The sequence below is a fragment of the Euprymna scolopes genome, chromosome 2, assembly GCF_053919585.1.
Source record: "Euprymna scolopes isolate OS-2025 chromosome 2, ASM5391958v1, whole genome shotgun sequence".
NCBI lineage: Eukaryota > Metazoa > Mollusca > Cephalopoda > Sepiida > Sepiolidae > Euprymna > Euprymna scolopes.
Genome location: NC_136483.1, coordinates 104899785 through 104925866, shown reverse-complemented (window position 1 = coordinate 104925866; position 26082 = coordinate 104899785). Strand labels below are relative to the sequence as shown.

The 26082-nt window shown below is 33.2% G+C and overlaps 1 protein-coding gene across 50 annotated transcripts in view; it reads left to right on the top strand.

Annotated features, from left to right (window-relative positions):
• LOC145293800 (putative NADPH-dependent quinone oxidoreductase VAT1L) overlaps window positions 1–25820 on the top strand; it is a 324545-nt gene extending 298725 nt beyond the window's left edge. For 8 of the 50 annotated variants that reach the window (XM_080140627.1, XM_080140493.1, XM_080140467.1 and 5 more), the window contains 6 exons: window positions 210–239; window positions 3969–3998; window positions 12208–12234; window positions 14271–14327; window positions 16164–16265; window positions 25297–25820. In XM_080140627.1, the coding sequence (XP_079996753.1) occupies window positions 210–239; window positions 3969–3998; window positions 12208–12234; window positions 14271–14327; window positions 16164–16238 (219 nt within the window). In that variant the 3' untranslated portion in view covers window positions 16239–16265; window positions 25297–25820. The remainder of the gene's footprint in view (window positions 1–209; window positions 240–3968; window positions 3999–12207; window positions 12235–14270; window positions 14328–16163; window positions 16266–25296) is intronic. The other 42 variants (XM_080140750.1, XM_080140643.1, XM_080140620.1 and 39 more) reach the window with 7 other exon arrangements.
• Window positions 25821–26082: the final 262 nt, after the last annotated feature.

Sequence of the window (26082 nt, the reverse complement as noted above, 5' to 3'; positions counted from 1 at the left end):
AGAAACACGAGTCCCATTATTTTCCAGACACAGTTCATAAACACACATACACACACTCATACTACTCGGTATAATATAAAGTACAATTATAATCAGAATAATGAGTGCAAAAAATAAATCATGGAACGTTATGCAGTCAAACGCGATCTTTAATTTGTTCTAGCACTAACCGCCATTATGTTTTACACTTGTAATATCTTTATTTATAGGAAATTATAAAGCCCGACGTTAAACCTACAGTGAGTATTAACTGTATTGTTTGGTGACGCAGTAGTATTTTCTATGTTACGTGTTGAGCTTGAAGTATTAAAATCGTAAATTTAGTACACACGCATGTATAAGCTAAACAATGGATGGAATATTCTTATTTATTATGATAAGGTCGTGTGTCTGTCTGTTTGTTCACAATTTGCTTAGTACATACAAAACGTGCACTGAAAACAGAATTTTATATAATTTTATTCCAGCATGATTTCTATATATTCTGTTTATTCAAACGAAATCTACAGCTAAGAAGTAACGTCATTTGCATATTGCATTAAAGAAAATCTTTTTTTTTTTTTTTAATAATTAGCTCCGTTATTGTTTGCTGTAATAGAATTGTTTAAACTGTTCTATTAAGAAATATTATATGAAGTTGATTTATTTAATTTATATTTAACTTAATGTATTTTCAATCGTTATTATTACCGACACTAGTTGCGTTTAAAAACAGAAGTTCATTTATCTAAACTACGAGTTATTTTCCCTGTGAACTGAGTTTTTCTTTTTTTTTTTTCTTTTTTTGCTTAATTTTTATAGACGAAGATTACTATGTTTCATGCTTTCGTAAATGCAAAATATGGTCTAATATCAGGAAAATCGAAAGCAGTTAGGATATTCGACGTCTCTTAAAGAGTACGTGACTAAAACCTCCGCCCAACAATATATAACGGCAGGTATATACGGCTAGTACGAAATATGTATTCAGAAGTGTTTGTCATAATATATTGTGCTAGTCACGTGAAAGAATCGCTAAATCATTGCATCCTTTTTTTTCTTTTTCTTTGCTGCTTTCACTCTCACTCTCCGTGTTTTTCTTATTCATTTGTAATATAGTCTACATTGTTTGTAATAACACTTTTCATCCGTTGAAGATATAGTTTATAGAGAAACGTTGTATGAACTAAATAAAGACTATTTAACATAAAATGATTTTCCTATCGTCTATTATACAAAAGGCAGTTGTCTGCGCGTGTGTGTGTGTTTGTATGTCCAGCTAAAACTAACAAAAAATACAAAACAACCCCCCACAAAGTTAGTATCTTCTTGATCAGCATTACCCTAAATAAATAATATCTAAAATTTAGAAAAATATTCATACTTTAACCCTAACCTATTGCAAATTTCGTCTGGAGTCGGGTTATTTTAGCTATTTGATGTACACACTGAAGGGAAGTAACTATTATTTCTAAGGAGTTAATTCCTTTATGCCAAATCATTCTTTGTGGAATCTATAAAAAAAAATCTATAAAAACGAGTTGTCTGTCTGTATGTATGTGGCATAATCACGTTCACATATTGGTTCTTGTCATATCACTGGTTAAGCAACACTAAACCTGGTTAGCACCAGATGAGTAAGCATCTGGGAATTCTAGGCACTGTATGTGCTCTCTGCTTATCTCGGTATTGTTTTCAGTCGTCCTGAAACTCCACTTGCCACTGGCATTTAACAACGTCGACTCATGAAAGGTGTGGTCAGAGATTGTGCAACTCTTGCTACAAAAATTCCACGTGCAGATACCCTTACAATGGGTATCCATAGTCTGTCAAGACTGGAGGAAGCTACTATATATGTATGTATGTTCAGAGAGAGAGGAATTGACTGGGCTTAGAGGCATGAGGGGAATAAAAAAAAACGGGAGAAGGAAAAGAAAGATGGAAGTTTTAATAGAAATATGTTGCGTTTTTTTGCCCTGGAAAACACCAGGTAACCCTGATAGTTTTATATATTACTAGCTGTTCCTACTCGGCGTTGCTTGGGTGTGAAACTGGCGGCTTTCTTTTTAAGAAACAAACATTTGTTTGGTAATTTTTGTAGAAGTTAAGAAAAATAAGTCATTAGGTGATTATTTGCATTATAAGGAAATAATTATTTAATGAGTTATATCCCTTCAATCACGTTGACACACCGGTTCTCGCCAGATCACCAAAGTTAAGCAACGTTAAGCCTGGCCAGTACCAGATGAAAGACCATTTGGGAAGGCTAGGCGCTGTATGTACCTTCTGGGAAGGTTGGGCGTGGGGCCAGCATCTTCACCCTGTAAAAAGAACTCCTTGCTACAAAAACATCTACAAAAAGTTGTAGATGGCCTATGCCTCTCCAGGGGCTCAAGGGCTATGGATTATATCCCTTGACTTCTTGAATATTTAAAAAAATGTTCAGTGAGTAATGGAAAATGTATGTATTAAAAGTTTTTTTTAGCCAAAAAAATTATTTTCTATATTATACAAAATAGAATATATTCCAATCAAATAACACAGTAGAAATAAAAACGAAAAACTAGGCTAATTCAAATCAAGCATCGATATATCAGAGAGATTCATATTTGAGTCTGAATCTGAAAATCCGGTAAGATAATTTTATATGTTATAAATAAATACGATAAAACCCCTCTATTATGGACTGAGATAGCTTTAGTAACAACAGGTAAATTAAAAAAAATATATTTTCGTCATCGATTTAGGCCATTTGTTGGTCAGTGTTTGAAAAAAAAATTTATTTTCATTCAAATTCATTGAATTTTATATTTAATCCGATCAACCGTTTTCAATTTTATTATTAATGTCAGCGAAAGCTAAAGGAACTCATCCTCTCATAATACAAAGTCTTCTTCCTGCAATCAAAAATACCATGAAGAAATAATGAAGAAATCTAGATAGTCAATTTTTCGAATTACACTTATATTAATAACTACGCCGATTTGCAAATAAACAGCTAAAAACAATAAAAGTATGTCTACTGGATATACATTAAATAAAAAAGTACCTGCTTTCGGAAACAAACTTCTTACAAGTGATCACTGTTCGCATGTATTATTTAAATGCGGCACATGTATTTAGTCAAGAAATAACGTAGTGTTTGGGTTAAAAGTAAGAACCGGATGTTGTCTCCTTTTTCTCTTTACATTATGGGAAAGCTGGGATAACTTTAATAACAAAAAATCAAAATATATTTTCGGAATCGATTTAGGCCAATTATTGATCGCTGTTTAAAAAATGAACCAAAAAAACGAGATTTATTTTCAAAGTCACCCAATTTTATATTTAATCCAATCAGTCGTTTTCATGTGGATTTCGTCAGAGAAAATTAAAGGAACTAATTATGCTGTTTACATTATGATACAGAAAAAAAAATGCTCGTACAACGTTTCAGTATATCACCAAATAATTTTGCTTTTAATCTGGTTTTAAAAACTACTTGATTTCATGTAATGTTTCCGTTAAATTTGTTTCCAAACTAATTAACTTTGGGGATTCGCTCTTGTTGAAAAAAAAAAATAAATAAATAAATAATAATAATAATTAATAACTATGCCTACACGTGCTTTTGTTGGATGAATTATTTTGATTATTAAATGTTTAGCCGTTCTTCATACAGGAGACTTTGTTGGTTTGGCCACACTAAAAGAATGGATGAGAATGCCTGGGTTAGTAGATGTAGACGGAGAACAGTTGATACGGCAAAGATAGTTTGCAGGGAAAGACCAAGGAAGACATAGGAGGAAACTGATAAAGATGGAGTTGAGAAAGAGGGATAAATATGGACCTGTCTATACATTGGTTAGTTTGAGAGCCAATTTCTAAAAGCCGGCCAACACGTGACAGCATATAAAGCAGATGTAAAATTGATGACGACGATGATGATGTTGATGATGATCTTTTTGACATCTTTTTTTTTTCTTTATTTCCATAAATGTATCTCCTAGGAAATTGCTAAATCGGATACAAAACCGGAAGTGAGTACCAAATGCATTTATTAATTGGGTGTTCACTATGTTGTTGTGTTGTTTACTTATTGTTCAGTTCTTACCTTTATTTGTTGTTTTCTGCAAGAACTTTTTTTCCCCATATTTGAATGTAAACCAAAAGTAGAAATAGACACAAAACGGGCAATAAATATTGAACATAAGCCTGAATAAAACCGCCATATTTATAACTTCTTTTAAAGTGTAACGATCATTGAAAAGTAACTCAGAATAGATTTACTGAACGATTTGAAAGATATGTCATAGTTTGCGAATTTTCAAATAAAACCAATGTAGAATTGTGTAATAGTATAAAATAAAACCAATGTAGAATTGTGTAATAGTATTAAACAATTTTTTTTTTTTTGCATTGCACAGCTTTTCTCTTTTTTCCTTCTTATGCTTGAATACATACTGAATTATCTCCCTTAGAGTTACATAAAAAGGAATGGGTTTTTATAGATATGAGCATATCGAACACATATTGTATTCAAGACTAATGGGGGCACCCGTCCTTGCCCGGTTGTAAAATATGCTTAAATATATTTCAATTCATGCAAATTTCGTATTTATTATTACAGAGCCAATTCTCTATTGAATATTATATTGTACCTAATATATAATACTGATTTTAACAGTTAAAAAATGATTTGGGTACCATCAGCTAGAATCGAAGCCAAAATATTTAGCGCTTCAGCCACATTCCCTACCATTTGAGTTATGAAATAGATAAAAAAAGATTTAAAATTAAACCATTTTAAGCTATGCATGAATTTGCGCATGCGCAAAAATAATAGAAATGTCGGCAAGCTGAAATGAAATTTTGCATTTCAACTTTCCGATATATTTCTGTAGGTGTTATTCATCCATCCAAGCAAAGATTGTACTCCTTGATGTAAGATTATTATTTCCTGTTAATTTCAGTGTTATGTGACCAGCAGTTTAAGAGTTTATCGGTTAAATATTCACATACAAACACGCAGATACACATATATCTACTCTTTTATTTATATAGATTAAAATCTCTACAGAAAGCAAATTTATTGACATGTGAAATAATTGTATGTGACTAATTAATCATTTCACAAATTTTAATATCAAATTTTGATTAATTAATTTTTAATCAGGCTTGACAGCTTGAAAAACAACATGCATTATAAAAAAATGAGATCTTTTTGTTTTAATGTGAAAAGTTTTATTTTTTGTGGAAAAAAATGATAAACATCATCTCACACACACATACACACGGAATGACCATCATCCTTTTTTAAAAGTTTTTTTTTTAAGTTTTATTGTCTGATCTTTAGTAAAAAAAAAAAAAAAAAAAAAAACACTAAAAGCATAGCACCTTAAAAAAAGACAAAAAGCAGGTGGTAGAGTTGTATATTGAAAGGGACAGCTCCCGGTTTTTAGTTAGGAATGAAGTAATTAGGATCGAATATATTTAATGAAGGAGAATACTGGAATCGAACGCAGTTATCTAAAATTAAAATTACTACATATTGTTAGTTAGAGATACGATTCCAGGAATGCAGTGAAATTATCCATTGTAGTTAGGAATAACTATTCAAGAAAGTTTAGGTTAGAGCAAAATAATAGAAAAATGAATTAAAAAATGTCTACAAAGAAATATAAAACTTGTGTTGCCAGGTTACATGCTGGAAGCATGTGCTTGTACATGGGATGCACATGTTTGGCCGCATGTTGACGTCACATAGAATTAATATCTACACTTAAATTACACTAGAAAACAGTGTGGGTCAGAGTGAGTCAGTACGATTCTGAGAACAGTCTGAGTTAGTCCAGCAGAGAGTTAGCCAAAACGCCTTAGGAAGCGGAGGGGTCAGGATGACAAAACGTAACAACTAAGCCAGTCATCGAGTTCCAATCATGAGTTGGAAAAAAATAAATGTCGTCTTCAAGGGTGTGAGTTCCATATAGAAACGTTGATTTAATTTGAATAAAATAAAATATGCATCAAGTGCGCTTAAAAGCCAAATCACAACATAATATTAGTAAAATAAACAAATATTTTACTTGTTTGGAATTTATAACATAAATATATTTCGGAGCTATCCTCCATCCTCAGTATGTCGTTTTCTTTTTTTTTCTTTTCTTCTTCCTTGCCATGTTGTAAAGTTCGAGAAAGAAAAGTCTTCTATTTGTTATGTAAGCTTTTTGTCTTTGTTGTCATCAACCGCAAGGTAATGTGCTTTTGTCTTCATCTTGTATAATGAACTTTGTATGTATACCACTTCCAAAGGTTGACTGTATTCCCCTCTTCGATAATGCATCTCCCGCACCCTATTCAACAGATTTCTGCTACACATTTCCACCTCTCTATCACTTCTATTATAAATGTGACCCCCCACCCCAAGTAATTGAGTATCGTTGTTTCTGTGTACCACATTATATTACATATCATCCGTTCTGAACCCCCCCTTCTCCCCCCCCGCTAGACAACTAGTAAAAATGCATTTTTTACTCACTCAAAACGATGGAATATATTAGTGCTATTGAATATTTGTATAGACAGATAGGGGGTTTGTTTTACTATACACATAGATTCGAAAACGTTGTCAAAAAACAAATATATAAGAAATAAATGTTATCAAAGGCAAGATAAGTTACTTTCCTACCTAACCGGATAATTTTTCATTGTTATTTAATGTAACATGTTTATTAAGCTCGAAAAACAGTGTTTACCGATGTATTTGAAAATTACAAATGTCGCCAGACTCTCTGTTGAACATGGTAAGTTTGGGAAAAGGGGTTAAAAATAAAAAATAAAAAAAAACTATACAAAATACTGTTAGAAACTCACTCAATATATGTTATCGTGACATAAGCTGACATATATTCGGTGGGTTCTTGACAGTATTTTGTATAGTTTTTTTTTATTTATAACTCCTTTTCCCAAACTTACCGTGTTCAACAGAGTCTGGCGCCATTTAAAATTTTCCAATACATCGGTAAACACTATATGTTTTTTGAGCTGAATAAACATGTTACATCAAATAAAAACATTTAAAAAAATAATCCAGTTAGGTAGAAAAGTAACATCTTGATTTTGATAACATTTATTCGTTATATATTTGTTTTGACAACTTTTTCGAATCTATGTGTATAGTAATACAAACCCACAGATCGTTTCTCTTATATTTCTACACAAATTAACACAGATGGCTGCCTATCATTCCACGATCCATTCCGCAATGCTGTTTATTCTTCTCAACGTTGAGACCTCAACGCTAACCATACTCCTAACCATAACTAATCCTAACCTCGCCCTAGCAACGACCATGTTGTAGTCTGTACTGAAGCGGTCTCATGGTGATGCATTTCAAAATATTAAGATTTATTTGAAAGTAACTTACACATTACAGACAGACAGGCAAAAAAAAAAAAAAAAAAAAAGGAGTCCCTGACATGATTGTTTTCCTGTCCCATTTATAAAGAAATAAAGTACAGGTATTGGTAAGTATGTGAGTTCGAATCGTAGACTCCAGAATGTTTCAATCTTTTGTAGAAGAGTCTTACCAAAAAGATACCCCCACCAAAAATACCCCTGTCAAAAATACCTACACTACACAAAAATGACATAATGTGGGATTTATATTAAAAAAACATTTCATTACTTACTCAAAAGGGTGGAATCCAATCATGCCATTTTTATTTGCATAAAAAGATCGTTTCTCTTATATTGCACCTTTCTCACAAAACCTTAAACAGTTCGCTGTTCGCTATTTCCTGATGCTTTCCACAGTAGCGTTTATTTTATATTATGTACATCTTATCTTTAACGAAAACTATAAAAAGGCAATGTCACCAAATATGAACTTGTGAATGAATAAGTCTATGAAACTGTGTATAAGCTGTTGCTATGTTTAGTAGTTTGTTAACACGTGAAATAATTGTATGAAACTAATTAATCATTTCGTAAGTTTTAATACAAGATTTTGATTAAGTAGCTTTTAATGAATGTTGACAGCTTCAAAAGTAACATGAATTCATTAAAAAAAAAATTAATGTGTAAAGTTTTTTTTTTATTTTGTTAGAAAAATGGTGAACTTGACACACTGATCATTATTCTTTTTTGTCTTTGCTAAAAATATTTTATTGTCTGATATTTTGGAGAAGAACCCCGTCCAAAAAATACTCACCTCCGCCCCCAGACAAAATACGGGTTGTACTAGAAACTCATTTTATTACTTACTCAAAAGTAGTGACGGGACGAATCCAATATTTTACCCCCCCCCCGATTCCGATACAATCACTGATTCCGTACTAAATTTCCGATTTCGATTCTTTATAAATATTTAACTATAAAATTGTTGCTTTTTTCCCCCTGATGAATGTAAAAAACAAAACAAAAAAAACAAAAAAAAAAAAAAAACACATGTTAAATGTGCAGATATTTTCCCAAACATAAAGACACACTTTTAGCTTTATTATTAGTTTATAATTAATAAATATTTATTATTTTATTGTTACTACCAGCACTGGAAGATTTTTATTAACAAAAATCAAATAAAAAAAAAAAAAGAATCAAAAGAATCGTTTTTGGCATCAGGAAATAGGTACAAATTTTTCCAATGCCGATATCTCAAAATGTTCTGATTTTTCTCGATTCCCGATTCTGATTAATCGTCCCAACACTACTCAAAAGCATGAAATTCATTCATGTCATTGAGTTTTTGCATAAAAAGTTTGTGTCTCTTATATTCCTGCCTCCACATAAACTCACACAGATATCTTTCAACCATTCCTCGATGCAATCCACAGTAGCATTTATTTTGCATTATTACAGATACCAGAAATATTTAATGGCTTGAATGCGTGTTTGATCAACAAAATAAAATCCTGGAAGTTAGCACCAACCATTTCACTGCATATTCAAAAGAAATGCCATTGATATTCTGCATAGAAAGATCATTTCCCTTACATTTCTGTTTCCACACAGATCCTAACGCAGTTTGCTGTCCACCATTCCACAATGCTATCCACGGTAGCATTTATTTTGCATTTTTTACATCTTATCTCTAAGATGGCGAGGTCACAAAAAATGTAAACGTTCTTTGGCGTCTACAAGGTTACTAACTAAATATGTAGTGGATAATATATCAAAAAGATGGTAGTCTACACACATAATTATATTAGTCTTATTCAGGACTTGTTAGAACAACTAAAAGTAATAGCAGTTCAAAGTGTCTTCATGAAGAAAATGTTGTTTGGTTAGTACATGTATGACTTTGTATGCAAATTAGTTTGTAAGACTGTGTATATAAGTTGTCACTATGTTTAGTAGCCCATGACTGTCTTGTGTTGTCTGCTGAGTTATCTAAATAAAGTGTCATTTTGTTTGTACTTGTGTGGACTTGTATGCAAATGAGTTTGTAGGACAGTGTGTATAAGCTGTCGCTATATTTAGTAGCTCATGACTGTATCTCATATTGTCTGCCAAAGTATCTAAACAAAGAAAGTGTCGTTTTGTCTGCATGTGCGTAGACTTTTGTGTGAGTGAGTTTGTGAGACGATTATGTATGTGTCGCTATGTTTAGTAGTTCACAACACTGCCTTGTGTTATTTGTCACCGTATCTAAATGAGGAAAGTGTCGTTTTGTTTGCATGTGTGTGGACTTTTGTGTGAATGAATTCGTGAGACGGTATGTATAATTGCAATGTTGGTAGTTTATAATTGTTGTATTTTGTATTTGTTAGTGATGGGATATGTTGGTAATTTCAATTGTCGCTTTCAAAATATCCTATACAGTCCTCCTAACCGTAGTCAGTTTGTAACGTTATATGAATTTTTAGGCAGAACCAATATTTGCATATACGAGACGTAGTCGCCCCAAAAAAATCATGCTGAAACCGTGATTATTTATTTATTTTTTTTTTTTTAATATAGTCTTGTTTCAAAGATAGCCATGTTTTTCTTTAGAGAATATTTCCATGCAAGACACAAGCTCGTTTTGGATTAATTGTGAAGTTTTTGTTTTTTTTAAGATTTTACTCAACTCCTTTTCAAGAGGCCATCAAATTTCATATGGTTTTAGGACCTCCCCAGTTTAATATCCGACCCTGGATATTTCACCTGGTATTATTTTCATTAAAACCTGATGTTATTCTAAATATAACTTTTGTAACTCTCTTTTCTGTATTATTTTAATTAGAGGTATGTACTCAGCATTATCCAGGAGTTTTTTGGGTTTTTTTTTTTTTACTTGTATTAAACAGAAATTATTATATTTCTTTTTTACCATTGGATAATTATATATTTTTATATTGGTATTCGCATTTACGACTGAGAATTAGCACAGAATTTATGTAAAAAAAAAAAAAAAAAAAAAAAACATTCAGTGTTTGAGAAGAGGTGAGAGTATTTATGAGAGAGCCTGAACTCTTACTTCCTGTAAGATATTTTATCAATAAAACTGATTTGAAATACATTTTTAAACAGAGACTTATCTATATTAGTTGTTTATGGTAAACCGGAATATATATAATTGGGTTGCGTGTGATGCTATATGTTCAAAAATTGGCAAAAGAAAGTCCTAATTATCTTATATATTAAACTAGCCTGCTGCTCGGCATTGCCCGGATGTTTGAAGGTGTGTGTTGAGCAAAAAAAAAAAAAGTGATAGTAACCAGGCAGGCTCAAATCCGTGAGGCGGAGGCAGAAAAGAAAGTGAAACAAAATCTGACGTCTTAGCCAATGTCTCCATGACACAACCGGAAGTCAAAAGCATTGAAATTAACCGAAGTCAATCCAATGGTGATGATGACTTGCTAAAATATCGGCGAAAAAAATCGAACCCTCCTTGTACAAACCGGCCGAGTTTAAGGTGAAGAAATTTGTTTTGGGCCAAATTTTCGGTATTTGTCGTCTGAGATGTCGAGCTTCAAAATGATACCGATCTTGTCAGGATTCGTCGCCTCTGTCGAAAGTTTTTGCGAGATATACTCGTGCTGGTCAAAAAAATAGAACATCAAGTTTTTTAGCGCTAAATTCTTATTGAGGACGATCTGTGAGATGTAATTGGTGCTAAAATATCCCTATCATGCTAAACTGAAATAGTTGTTTTACGGCAGAATTTTTTTTCATATCAATTGCAATGTCAGTTTTTGAATATTTCGTGTTTCAAAATAATAGTACACGGCAGGTAAGTAAACAAAATAGTTTTTTTATTAACACAAATACAAATAAAATTAATCAATATTTAGTAGCAGCACCTTTTGCCTTGATAACAGCATCAATTCGCCGGGGCATGGAATCAACAAGCTTCTTGCAATCCTGTGTTCTGGATTGCAATCTTGATGACTGCAAGGGTAGTAGGTTTTTCTTTGCAGAGTTTCCTCTTATCTGGTCCCACAAGGCTTCAAAAACGTTCAAATCTGGCGAGTTCGCCAGCCATCCAAGAACAGAGATTGATCGTTCTCGGAGTCAGGAAGACGTGATGTTGGCAGAGTGCACTGGTGCCAAGTCATGTTGGAAAATGATTTCTGTAGCCTCCCTGTCAAACTGGTTATCCAACACTGGTAGTAAGTTAGCTTCCAGGATATCTTGGTACACTTTTGCGTTTACAGTTCCTTTGATGAAGCATAAATTACCAACACCTTTAGCACTCATACAGCCCCAAACCATGCAAGACTGTGGGAATTTCAGACTTCTTAACGCATACTTGGTTATACCGTTCCATGGTTCTTAACCAAACATGTGGCCCTTGGTCGCCGAAGGAGATACAAAATCGAGACACATCTGAAAAAATCATACGCCACCATTCCCCTGCAGTCCAGGTTTGATGAGCAGCTGCTTTTCAGATGAGTCTCAATTTTGTATCTCCTTTAGCGACCAAGGGCCATGTGTTTGGCAAAGAACCACAGAACGGTATAACCAAAAATAGATGAAAAGCTTCTAAATGTCCACATCCATTTGCAGCAAATATTCAGTTTCTACATTTCAAAATTATCAATGGTAGATCTTATACTTTCAGAATGTTCCTTTTATTATTTATATAAGAGACATGTTTTAGAGTTTTCTTTCGACATTTTTAAAAATAATTTTCTCTTCCTCAGAGAAATGTCATGATGAGAATTTCTGTCGGTGTTCCCTCACAAAAAAAAAACAAAAAACAAAAAAAAACAACATACTTGAAATGAATATGATTTTGGTTTTCTTTTTGTTTTCTATTTATAGGCTAAACCGAAACCGGCAGATGCTGAGGTAAAATATAACATAACAATTTAAAAAATTGTTACATTGTAAACCTCCATTACATTATTATTTTGAATGTGCAATTAGTTCAACTGCATAGTTATTCTCATGATCAATGACCTGCATGCCATTGTAATTTAGGATAAAATAATATAAAATAGAATGTTTTATAAACATTCAGCTCAGTATAGTAGTATTTAAGATAAACACAAGCTTAATAGCATTGTCAGTTTAAATAAACACAAAGCTTAATAGCATTATTTGTTTTTAATAAACACAAAACTTAATAGTATTGTTTGTTTTTAATGAACACAAAACTTAATAGAATTGTTTTTTTTTAATAAACACAAAGCTTAATAGCATTGTTTTTTTTTAATGAACACAAAGCTTTGTAGCATGAGAGAGCTAAATTTATGTCATACTAAATGAGGAGTTGTTGGTGCAAAAATTATGTTTTTTATCAGATATATCGATGCCAAAAAACGAAGTTATTTTTGCACCAAACTAATACATTTATATTGTTGATAATTTTTTTTTGGGGGGGGGGGGGAGAAATGCAGCAAGTATATTGGGACACATTCTGTGGGAGTATTTGTTCAACAAGCACAGGAATGGAACAATTTGATAGTGTGGACTTAATAGGTTAGGGAGTCTATTTTACATCATTTCCAAGAAGGCACTAACGGTTGGTTCATCTGCCCAAATTTTTGCATGTTGATACTGTTGGGGAAATTGGGATCTGGAGAGAATTCTAGAGGCAAGTGGTTTAAAGAAATGAACATAGAAAGCTTTTTGGCATACTGGCACCTTTACGGTGAAGGAGTGTTTTGTTGTTGGTTATTGGGTTGGTCAGTGCAGTAAGAATTACAGAGCACATTCCATGAAAGTTCTTGAAAAACAAGAATAGGGATGCAACATTGCAGTGATGAGACAGGGGCTAGAACTCGGTAGGTAGTGTGGAATCTGTTAGATTTTGAGTGAACCTGTTTGAGAGGGAGAGATTAGTGGTTGCTGCACCAGCTCGGATGCGTGCAACAATACTCCATGCATGGGTAGCTTTATAGAGATAACGGTGAAGGTCAATCACATGGTCATTTAAGGTATATTTCCCTGATTGTTATGCATCTTTTGGTACATTTTTTGGTTTTATCCTTTTTTTTTTCCTTTTCTGGTTTTATCGTGGTTATCTTTTTTTTTTTCTTTTTTTTTCACCTCTGTTTGTTTCTATCTGGTCAAGGAGTTTGAGTTAGAGACGAACATCAAAGGCAATCAAATAGGTTGCCTCGAGTAATACAAAATACTGTTAAAAACTCACCAAATATGTTACCGTGACATATATTCGGTGAATTTCTAACAGTATTTTGTGTGATTTTTTTTTTAGTTTTAACTCATTTTCCAAACTTGACATATTTAAAGGTCAGCTCACCACCATTTTTCTTGTTCGCAACCTATCGATAAGCATTGTATGATTTTCGAACCGATTAAACGTTTTAAAGTGAGTAAAACCACTAAAATCTTTTCCAAATAGGTAGAAGAGTAACATATCTTGCCTTTGATAACATTTATTTGGTATATATTTGTTTTTGACTACTTTTTCGTACCTCTGTGGATTGTAAAACAAACCCATTGCCTCTAATGCTCGTCTCTTATTCTAACTCCTCAGTCTGAATTCTCCACCACTGTTGGTAATTTCAATTATCACTTTCAAAATATCCTATATTGTTCTTCTAATTGTTATCAGTCTGCAAGGTCACATAGCTTCTCAAACATAGCAACGATTTGCATATGCGAGACATAGTCCCCTGAGAATCATGCTGAATGTGAGATCATTGATTGTTTTATAAATATTTTTTTCGAAGGCAGCCATGTTTTACTTTCAAGAATATTTGCATGTGAGACACAATCACACTCATTTCGGTTCAAGTGAAAAGTTTATTTTTGTTTTCGGGGTTTTTTTTTTTCTTTTGTGATATTTCTTCTACACTCGCCTTTACTATAAAAAAAAAATTAGTCGAACCTTATCCGGATTTTCTTTTGTCTCTTAGGCTGCTGCTCCTGCTGATGCTGCTCCTGCTGCTACTGCAGACGCAGCAACAGAAGAGGTAGGTAGAGATCATTGTATACAAAATCGATCATGACCATTACAAACAGTATTCTTGTTGCATAACCCAGGGTTCGTCTCTGTGTAGACCCATATGTAATGATTTTGTAACAAAAAGTTATTCAACACACCAATCAACTCAAAATCATAAGTTTTCTTCTCATCACCATTATTATAGTGCATGTTTGTTGCTATGCTCCGAGGTCTGAGTTATGTCGTTAGCTGAAATTAGGATTCTCTGTTGAAGATTGTATCACTTTGTGTAGTTTTCGAATCCTTAGATATCCCAGAAATTTTACCTGTTACAATTTGAATTTAGATTCTGAGCCGTCAAAGAAAAGACGATGGCTGGGCCCATAACCTGTTAAGTTTTGAGACATTATGTTGAACAAAGATGGTGGCGTAGTTCAGATCAGTAATTAGCAGTAACCAAGATGGCAGCCAATAATCAAATGCAGTCCATGGCGTAGTTAATGGCAAACTGACTGAATCTAAAATTCAACAATTTTTATAATAATTTTGAAAGGTTTTCATTGGTTGTTTAGCACAGCCGGTGGTTATAAAAATGATTGGCGAATCCATTCGTCACAGGCCCACCATTAGCAGTCATAAACATTATACATAAAGGCTGTGCTCTAATCAATTCTTCAATTAATTAGTTCAACGGGGTTTAAGAGATTAATTATATCTAACATGTAAACACACACACTATGCTGTTACATGTTTAGTGAGTTGCATAGTCATAATAAATGCCGATAGTAGACTTACAGTAAGGGAGAGATGCTTAACTATGAATAGAGAAATCACGACCCAAGATATGAAAAACATCTCTGACTATTATCTAAAGTCGCCTTTCTTAGGTGACCATGGCGATTACAAGAGATTAAATGACTTACTCACAAAATATTTTTCCAATGAAGGACTAAAAATTTTTATAAAATTTTCCTTATTTTGTTTTTTATATAGTTTTAAAGATTAAAAAAAACAAAACTTCCAAGACTAATATATATATTGTCTTGAAAGGTTTTAACTTTTAAAACTATGTAAAAACTAATTAAAATTTTAAATTATATATATCATAGTTGATGAGCAGGAGAGGGAAGCTATTTGGTTTTCTGGACATCTCACAGTCAGTTGATGTTTGTGTGTCTCTCAGAAAAAAGTGGGCCTTTGGGCTGTTAGTTAATATATTGTGTTCAGTTAGACTTTGATTTATTTGTTTTAAACTATTTTAGTCATGATTTTTTTTTTTTTTTTTTTTAGAATTCTTAGATCACTTAGATTAAGCAGCACTGAGTCTAGTTTAAGAATTCTAGGAGCTGTCTGTAGGAGGTAGGAGGACGTTGCCACACCCTGCACTAACTGCAATCACTTAACATCGTTATATCCCCTGACTGTGATATACATGTGATTTGGAACCACTTGTGAATTTTATATTTCCTAGAAACTTCCTCCTTTGGAAGTAGCTGTTTCAATACGCTTAGGGTGAATGCTGTTTTGTTTGGTTGAGAATTCTTCTGTTGCAGCAATGACCGAGACCAGACTGACACTGTGACCAGTGTCAGAATTGAAACAACAACTTTGGACCGGCACAACGAGCGTCCATCTGCCTGTGCAGTGAACGCACACAGAACATGGTCATAGCCACACTTATCGTCCAGTGAGCCACAAAGTCAAAAAGGGAGATAATTTCTACATATATTACGGCTTTTCTGATATTCTTTTTTTAACCTTACTTATTCGTCTCGAGTATATCTTTCCACATTTACATAAAATGGTATACACACAGTTCTTGGTCATAATGTTTTAAACGTTTATATTTTCACTTCTCTTTTAGCCTAAAGCAGAGGAAACTCCAGCTGAAGGGGAGGCAGAGAAGACTGAAGAAGAGGCTCCAGCCCCAGCAGAATGAAGAGGATCTGCTCAAATTTGTTGCACAGTAAATATCGTTTTATAGTTAAGATTTTGTAACCCTAAAGTTTTAGTTTTTAATTATGAAGTCTTCATAGCTATTGCATTTATTTGGATTTTTTTATTATTGGCTCCATGACACATAACCATAAGAAGCAACATCATGACGAGATACTTAAGAAACTTTATAGACTTTCATATGTGTCCACCCATTCATCGACAAAGTATAATTGTGGGCCAATATATATTATTTGGGTTATTCAGGCTACTCTTCTCATCTTGAGTGTTATTCTCACAATGTTTCAGCTAAAATCATTTCTGACCTTCTTCAGGTCTATTTTGTTGAATTTAGTAATTTTTTTTATCAAACTCGACAATGTTCCTGGAATTTTGAATGAAACCCTTTATTTAATCTACGTGGGTGGGGTAGTGTGTTCTCATTTCATTAGCCATGACCAGGTAGAAGTCTTCAATAATTATAAATTGTATTCTTAAAAATCTTCAATAATCATAAATTGTATTCTTAGTATCGCCTGCTCTGAGGATTGAACCTTCAACCTCCAGAAGAGTGTCACTTAAAACTGAATTTTGATTAATACTTTATCCATCACAGGTTCGAGAGCATCCTATTTCTGTGGATTGACTAAAGAGTTCCATTTTAAACTAAACATTTCCTAGTTTGGCAGAAAGATTCATGAGTTCGACATGATACACCTGAAGAAGGTTGGAAGTTACATCAACCGAAACGCCATGAGAATATTTATGATTTTGTTGTTTAAGAATTTCAGTGTTAATTATAATGGAAGCAAAAACGGTTGTTTACATTTTATAGTGTTAACAGAAAAATGAGAAACTACGGAATTATCAGAAACTGAGGGTGGGGATTGCTAGATTGTGGAATAAGAAAACTTCCATCGTGCCAATAATCATAGGTGCGCTTGGCTTAATTCCTGATGATCTTATAAAACGGCTGAACTCCTTGATAATCAGATACAACATCACCGTACTCCAGAAGTCAGCTCTGCTTGGCTCAGCAAACATCCTATGCCAAGTGCTTTCCATTTAATTGACTCTTTGACTGTCCTCATTAGCTTTGGTGTACCTATTTACTATGCCTCCCCACGGGACAGAGTTAGACACCAGGGTCGTTTTTTAACGTGGAGGAAAGGTACAAAAATAAAAATTGTCTCAGTCGTGAAGGATTTCTCCTCCACCGAAAGAGAACAAGAAATTGAAGTGCAGCATCTGAAGAACACATACAACACTTTGATATTGACCAAAAGGTCAAGAACTTGGTGTAAGACGACGAAAAAAAAAACAGTGTAAAACATCACATCACTGAACTTAATGGGATAATACTACTACTAATAATAATACTACCACTAATAATAAGGTTATCAAAGAAATCTTTGATGATGGCCTGTGTGAAAACTGCTAGTAAATACTACTACTACTACTACTAATAATAATAATTTACTTAAGCAAATATATGGAACTGGCCAGAGGGCTGAAAGATAATGAAAGTCAAGATAGCACCAATAATCATAAGAGCATTAGGAGCAATCCCAAATACTTAAAAAAACTAAAAAACAAAATGGGAGAAATTGGAATTGGAGGGATGGCTGAGACGATACAATTGGTAGCAATAATGAAAACAACTGAAATATTAAGAAAAACCCTTGAATGTGGAGACTAATAAACATGAGCCACAAACGCTAAGTGGCCATATTGAAACTACAACTGAAGTAAAACAAAGACATAGGAACCAAGAAAACTGAAACTGTACTGAAGTAAAACAAAGACATAGGAACCAAGAAAACTGAAACTGTATAATCGTAAATTAACTGCCCCCCCCCTAAAAAATGTAGTGCCGGTATCAACTGGCATTACATCAAATACTCGAGAATTTCATCTAGATCAGACGATTGGAAATGAAGCAGGGTAATGACTTATTGACCCCCCCCCCACCATATATCTACACATATAAGAGAAAGATTGTTTGCTTGCTATAAAAAGTAATATGAAAGTTATAAAATTCAAATTAATCTTAATGAGGTTATTTTTTTATTTTATTTCATGATATTATTCAAGTTTCTCGCATATCTTATCTAGAATTACTAGTGTTCAACCATCAATTTCTATCATCACTTATCAAGGGTTCAATTGAAAGCAAAGATTTATACCTAGATCAAACAGAATTTTTCTTGAGTAAAATTTCATGAAACTGAAAATGGTAGTAATAATATTGTATCGGAATTTTTTTAATAATAATATGAGATTCAATATTCACGCTTATGGTCCCCCCTCGCCAAACTTTCACAAGAAACACTCGTCTAGCTGTAAACACTATCAATAATTTTCCCCACTCTTTATCTGTGCCTAAACCTAAACATAGATTCCATGATCAAAGCTTCTTTCTTAGAACTGCACGCCTGTGGAATTGTCTTCCGTTTTCCTGCTTTCCAGCTGTCTATAATATGTTTGTCTTCAAGTGAACAAGTTTCTGATGAGCCGTTCCACTTAAGTTAACAAATTTACCAAACTTCCATTACTATTGATTACTATATTGTCCTTTTGACTACTCTACACTCTTTAACCCTTATCCTTGAGTGGCCGATCGGCCTTGATAAGTGGTGACGCCTATGTAAAAAAAAAAAAAAAAAAAAGATATTGTTGTGGCCATGAAGAACCGGTAATAATTGAGACAAACACAGTGATATGATTAATAAAAGTGTATTAACAAAAGCATGTTACAGAAAGTAGACGTCTGATTCTGTGACTATAACTGCCACAACGCTTAGTCATAACTGTATTTATTGTGTATGGGTAAGTGCATCCGTTCTTGAAATAAACAAATCAACTTACACAATAACAGATATTTATAAATAGTAAAGATAGCATGAGTAAATTGTATAATTTTTATTCTGACCGGCTTTGAGTGGGATCGAAACCATTACCTCTAGACAATGCTCACATGGAATCGTAGACATTCTGCACCTCTATCCACTACACCATGGGCCATGAAGGTCAATCAAGGTTGGATTTTTTGGTCTTATAAATTCAATTGTTCTTCCAATTGCCGGGTCCGTACCGATTGTTATATTATTGAATTAGTTTGGAATTATTTTGAGATGAATAAATTGTATGATTTTTTTCAAAATTATTTGGACTATTATTTGAGGATAATAGGTTTGAAGCCAAAGCCAGGCGGAGGATTAGTTGACCAAACTGTGGTGAGATGACAACAACTATTGAAGACAGCAATTGCTGTGGATGCAGTTGGAGAATTCAACATTCCCATCCCGTCGCGGTTAACCTGACGAAGGCCAGAGGAATAATTGGCTGAAACGTTGTGAAATAGTCCAAATAATTAAATTTAAAAAAATAAGTAAAGATGGCGTCTTACTTTATTTTAGAAATAAAAAATTGTGAGACCATAATGCCCCCTTTCTTGATACCAAATGCTGTGTAACATGGTTTGCTTCTCCTTCATCTATTATACTTCTCGTTCTGGATGTGTCATCTTGATGCATGCCGAAGGTGCAAGCACTGGCTTACAAGTATGAAACAAAAATAGAACACGAGAAAAAACAACTCAGTACATCGTGTGTAAATCAGTTGTGCTCTGGATGTGTGTGATAAAGGACCCCGAAACGTTGTTTGTTCATAGGTGTCTATTGAGGTATGTTTGTCGGTTGGTGGATCAATTTATCTCCTCATCTGCTAAAGCTCTATCTGCTCTTACTCAATTTTGACTCCAATCTCTCTCAGGGTACCTCTGAGTTACCAACCAATTTTATCTGTCCCAAATTGCAAAATGTTCAAACTAAATCTGACTCCTAAATTTATTGACTTAAAATCGGAAATCCTATGTCCGGCTTTTTGTCTTAGTCACCACCACACCTGACTACTTCCACACTTGCCCTACCAGCCATTCCTAGCTGAATATTCAGAAACTGACCACTGACCATGAAGTGTCTTTCTGTCTCAAAAGTTCAATCATGGCACCTCCTCCGGTCGTTTTTGACTAATCTCACTTCCTCTGATAATGAATCATTTCCTTCCATTGTTGGAGTTGGCTCTGGGCAAGTGGGGTGGGGGGAGTCCATAGTATCACAATATTATAAGGTGTTCTCAAAAATTTCGCCTGATATAAGAGGGAAGAAAAGAAATCTCTTTAGTTGTGGTAGTAAGACTATTTAAAAAAATAAAAATAATGGCATAAGACCTGTAAAATGGAATATGAACTATATAACCCCAGGATCCTAATAAAGGGTTCGGTTCAAAATAAGAAAATTTCAAAGTTTTGTTCATATATAGACCCATGGCCTACTAGTGATCAACGTTGATTAACAATCAATTGTAAATGGCTTCTGGAGCTTGAAGGTTCAATCCATAATATAAAAATAAAAATAACATCATGTGACATTTATACTCAGTTAGGACTGATAGAATAAGGACAATCTACCCGTGGATATTAAAAAGGATTCACTTTGAAATTCCATCCAGGTTCCCAAGTTCAACCTAAACATTTCCAAATCTATTTGTCTTCATATCTTCTAATTCTCGTTATTGTTGTGTCATCAACTGTCATCAACTGAAAACTGTCCATAAACTCCGACTCCTAAATTTATTGACTCAAAATCGGAAACTCTATATTCGGTCTTTTGTCAGTTACACCTGATTAAAACAAGCTGGCTACTTCCATGCTTGCCTAATCAGTTACTCGTAGCTGAATATTCAGAAACTGACCACAGACTGTTAAGCTCTTCCTGCCCTTGAGAGTTCTGTTAATGAATCGTATCCTCCCATTGCCTTTTTACATCCTTAGTATCACAAAATGAGGTAAAAACATTAATATTTGGGTCAGCGTAGAAGCATATGAGATCCTCATTATTGGGCAATGCCTTGGTGCAAGCTAGTATTTATATATTTGTATTACATAAAGTTTTAAGTTGCAATTTTTTATCAATTTAAAAGAAATTTGGTAATTTTTTTATTTTTTTACGGCCTATTTTTTGTAAAATTCCTTTAGAAATTTGAACCTGACCTAATGGCCGCCTCTGCCTATCATGGTATGTTGATTTTATAACCATACACTTAACCATGTCTTGAGGATTGACATATGATATCATTAAAACTTACACAAAATATTTTTTTATCTTTAATTTTTACTGTCATCTAAGATTAACTAACACCCTCTGGTATTTATGAACATGGAGACCATTAAGTCTAAAACGCCCTCTAGTGTATATATGTCTGAGTGAGTGTATGGAATGTATGGGTGTGGGTGGAGGGAGTAATGCTACAATTTCTAGTAGACACTATGACTGTGCTGTTTATGGGCAGGGAGTTCTTTAAATGAAAAATTTCAGATGTCGTGCAAAGTTTAATAAATCTTAATTCTTACTCTTTTCGGAGCTCCATTCTCTTTAAGCTTCACAGACGAAATTAATGATGGTGGAGCTAAAGTTTTCATTTTTTTTTTTTTTTTTTTTTTTGACAAAATTATTAGATTTTCAAATTTTCGCCTCGAATGCCGAAGCATAAAAAAAAAAAAAATGCGAATATTATGCATACAAGCGCCGGGTGAAGTTAGTCCCGGAAATGTCAAAAAGAAAACAAGTTAATCAACGAACTTAAAATATAAATGCTAATTAACAAAATAAACTTATTAAGTAACATACACAAAAAAAAGGCAGACAACCTTTTACAATGGAATGATGTTAATTAATCAACAACAAAAAATTAAATACACTTGTTAACGAAAAAAAAAAACATATTGACAGTTTAAATACTTCAAAATCTCCCCCCCCCTCCTCCGGATATTTTTCCGCTTCCCGATATCGAAACGGACAATCTTTTTTTCACTTTCTTAATTACATTCATATTTTCATTTGGGGGAGGGGGTGCGGGTGTGTTGTGGCAGCCGAATTTGAATTATTCAAACTACTGTTCCCATCTTCATTGTTATTCACACAGTGTTTTAGGTCAATGTAACCTCTGACCTGCTTCAAGTGTATCTAGTTGAATTCTGGACTCTTTCCACGAGCAACCGTAGCATAGTGGATAAAGTACTTAATAATAATAAAATTTAGTTGTAAGTTATATTCTTCTGGAGATTGAAGGTTCAATCCTCAGTATTAGCACCATTCAAAATACAATTGCGACGTACTTAGGGCTTCTACTTGGTCATGGCTGATGAAAGTAGAACATGCTAATCCCCATCCATGAATTAGATAAACGGTCTCGTTCGAAATTCATTGCAAATTTCTGAGTACGAGAGAAATTACAATATTAAACATATTAGTTTTAGTTATTTTTTTTAAATTTATTTTGTAATCTAGGTAATTTATGCAAATTAGTTTCCTGGACGACACCAGGTGACCTCACTAGTTATACATAAAGATATATTCTATGAAAAGTAATATAAGAAATGTAATATGAACAGATCTCACTGCTTAACTCCCCACAATCTCCAGTTAGACATGATCCCAAATAGTAACCCCCTTACACTCCAATTGATAATATGCCTTGTTTGGGGATGAAAAAGAGTAAAAATAATAAAGAATAATCTCATTTATAAAACTCTGTCTGTCTGTCTATCTGTATCATATCCTCTGAAGCTGTAGCTTGCAGAACGGTGCGAGACGGTTCAAACGATTGTATTTTTATGGACCGTCTTCTATGGGGGGGGGTTACTACGTTAAAATAGTTGCTAAGGAATAAAATAAAAAAAAAGGGGGGTCAGAATTGAAAGACGTCAACTGCAAATGCGTTCTACGCATGCACAAACATTTATGTTAAATCGGATTTGTGCGTTAATCTAAGTTTATTTTCACCTTTTTTTGTTACCCAATTGACGGTGGCTTACCTGGTAACGTTTCAGGCGAAGACGCTTTAAATTTTGCTTTCGATTCTAGCTAACAGCACCGAAGTCATTTTTTTATTTTGCTTTTTACTTTTGAAATGTTTTATACAGCATTTCACATTTGGTAGAAAAAAATGTTCGTTTGTTTAGCTAAAGCATAGTGTAAGTAAAAATTATTTTTTATAATTTTAGAAACTAATAATGAAATCCATGTCACACTAAATAATTTACACACACACACACACACACACACATATATATATATTAATGTTGAGACGATTTAACAGAAAAATCGAAACGTATGAGAGTACCAGAGTCGGTATTGAAATCCAAAAAAAAAAAAAAAATGGTGACTATTGTCTGATGCCAAAACGATTCTTTTAATTTGTCTTTTTTTATTTGGTTTTATTTAAAGCAGAACATTCCACTGCTAATAATAACGATAAAATAGTAAATATTTATTGATTGTAAACTACAAGTAAAACTAAAATCGAGAGAATATCCCCTACAACTCCATTTTTACGTTTGGGAAAATATCTGCACGTTCAACATGTGTTTTTTATGTTAACTGGGGAAAAATAACGAATCTATAGTTAAATATTTAGAGATTTGTAAAGAATCGAAATCGAAACTGGTAATTGTAGTGGGATCAGGAATTGAGTACAGAATCGGCAATTGTATCAGAATCAAGAAAAATATTGGAATCGTCCTATCACTAATATATATATATATATATATATATATATATAAGAAAGAAAATTAAAACTGTAACTTGAACTTTACAATCAAAATTTATTATTCGACTGAATAAATAATTCGCAATTTATTGTAGTTATAAGTTGCCGTTTCACTTAATGCCATAACTAGCAAATTCTAGCATTGCTACAAATATAATTTGGTGATTTCTTTATGTCCTCTGATGAGAAGAATAACAAGAATAGCATTCTTTGAAACCCCGCGGAATAAGGACTTTGTGAATTGTTTTTTGGACTATTCAGTCGAACAATAAATTTTAATTGTAAAGTCAAGTTTTAATTTGCTTTCTCTTATAATAAGCTCTACTCTCTATTGCATATTGAGCTTTTTTTTTATTCAGTTGGGATTAAATTATCTATATATAATTACTGTTATTTATATTAGTTTGAAGTTTACCATTGCATATATCAGGTAAACACTACATCCCTTTGATTTCATTATTTATATATGTATATATGTATATGTTAAGGTTAGTTTTATTTTTAACTATTTCTTATCCAACTGACGATAGCTTAAATGATAACGACTAAGACTGGAGCACTATAAATTTTAGTTTCAGTTCCAATTCTAGCTGCTGGGATCCAAGTCATATTTTTTTACTTTTGAAATTACTATTATATGTTGAGTATATTATAATAAGTAATAATTGATAGAGAATTGACTCTATAATAATATATATGAAATCTATATAAATTAAAACATCATATTTAAACGACCGGGCGACACCGAGCGCCCTTGCTAGTAAAAGATGAAAATAAAATAAGTAGTACAGATTGAACCCATAAAATTGAAATAAAAAATATCAATGTTTATAATATCTCAGGACAAAGCTGAAGTCAAGAATAAAGAAAAAGCATTTAGGAAAGGTAATTGTTTTACTTTCCTAATAAAATATATTAAAGAACACAGCACAAAAAAAAACAACAAGCTTCTTTTTAACAATCTGAAATATTTATTTGTAGGAGGAACTGGCAGGTCGGACTGCAAAAAAGGAAGAAGGAACAGAAAGTTCTTTTTGGGGTCGTCTTTAGTCGGTCAATACTGTGTCGTCCCTAGCTAATAGCAGTTGTCTCCAGTGAAGGCCGTCAATGCAAGAGACGTCCAGTAGATAGCTGATGAGAGAAGAGGTGTTGCTTGGCTGAAGGTCCGGTTCTGACTGACTGACGTTCCCTCAAGTCGTTTTAGGGAGCAAATGAATCAATGCACCCTGTTAGCTGATAGGTCAGCCTGTGGCCGAAGAATTCGGAGGGGGGGGGGGCATTGATTCACCATAGAAAATAGTTCTCTGTAACTGCTACAAGCATGTAGTTCAATCTTTTATTATCTGTATTTTTATTCATCTGAACTGAAATCTTGTTTCTATTTTTGTAGGAACATCAGTAAAGAGTTCTAATAAAGGGAGATAATTCATAGCTTTCTTTTTTTCCTCCAGGTTTGGAACTTGAAACTATTACCTGACAAGAATTTCCATCTCCAAGTCAAAGGAAATCAATGGACAAGCCTCTCTCTAGCTTCTAAAGCACCTTTCAATTGCTGCCACTGCTATTACGAAGATTGTTATCAGAATCACAGACTTCTTCAGAATTCCTTCCTCCTTTCTTAAAGTACCTTTTCCTTGCAGTCTATCTATAATTTGAAATCAATTCAGAATTAAAAAAAATAATGCTACGGTTGTCTCCCTTGATTCTGTTTTTAGTTTCTGTTTTGTAACCTTCAGCCCATTAAAACAAAAACTAACTCTCTCTCTCTCTCTCTCTCTCTCTCTCTCTCTCTCTCTCTCATGTACTTAAACATTGTTTTGTCTTTCACTTTATTGTAAGGTTTAGTGCTTCTTCACTTAATAACCCGAGTTAAGATCAGCGAAATTTTGTAAATGCTATTCGAATTTTGTCATGTAGATTTATTACTGTGTAGAAAAAAAGTATTTTTAACACTTAAAAAAAAAAAAAATGAAAAGAAACTGAAGGGCGATAACTCTATAAAGTGATTTATGAATCGAGTTAGCGTCCTTAGTAATTTCTGTGTAATATAAGAAACAATGGTGATGGGAGAAATTCTATTTTGCAATGTACAAAAAATGAATAAAAAAATGAATAAAAACAAACTATTTGTTGGCACAAAAAGTTTAAATATTTTTTCTACAAAATAGTAGGTCTAAATAATGAGAATCGTATTAGAGTATTAAAGTGTTAAGTCAAGATGGAACCACAGTATTTTT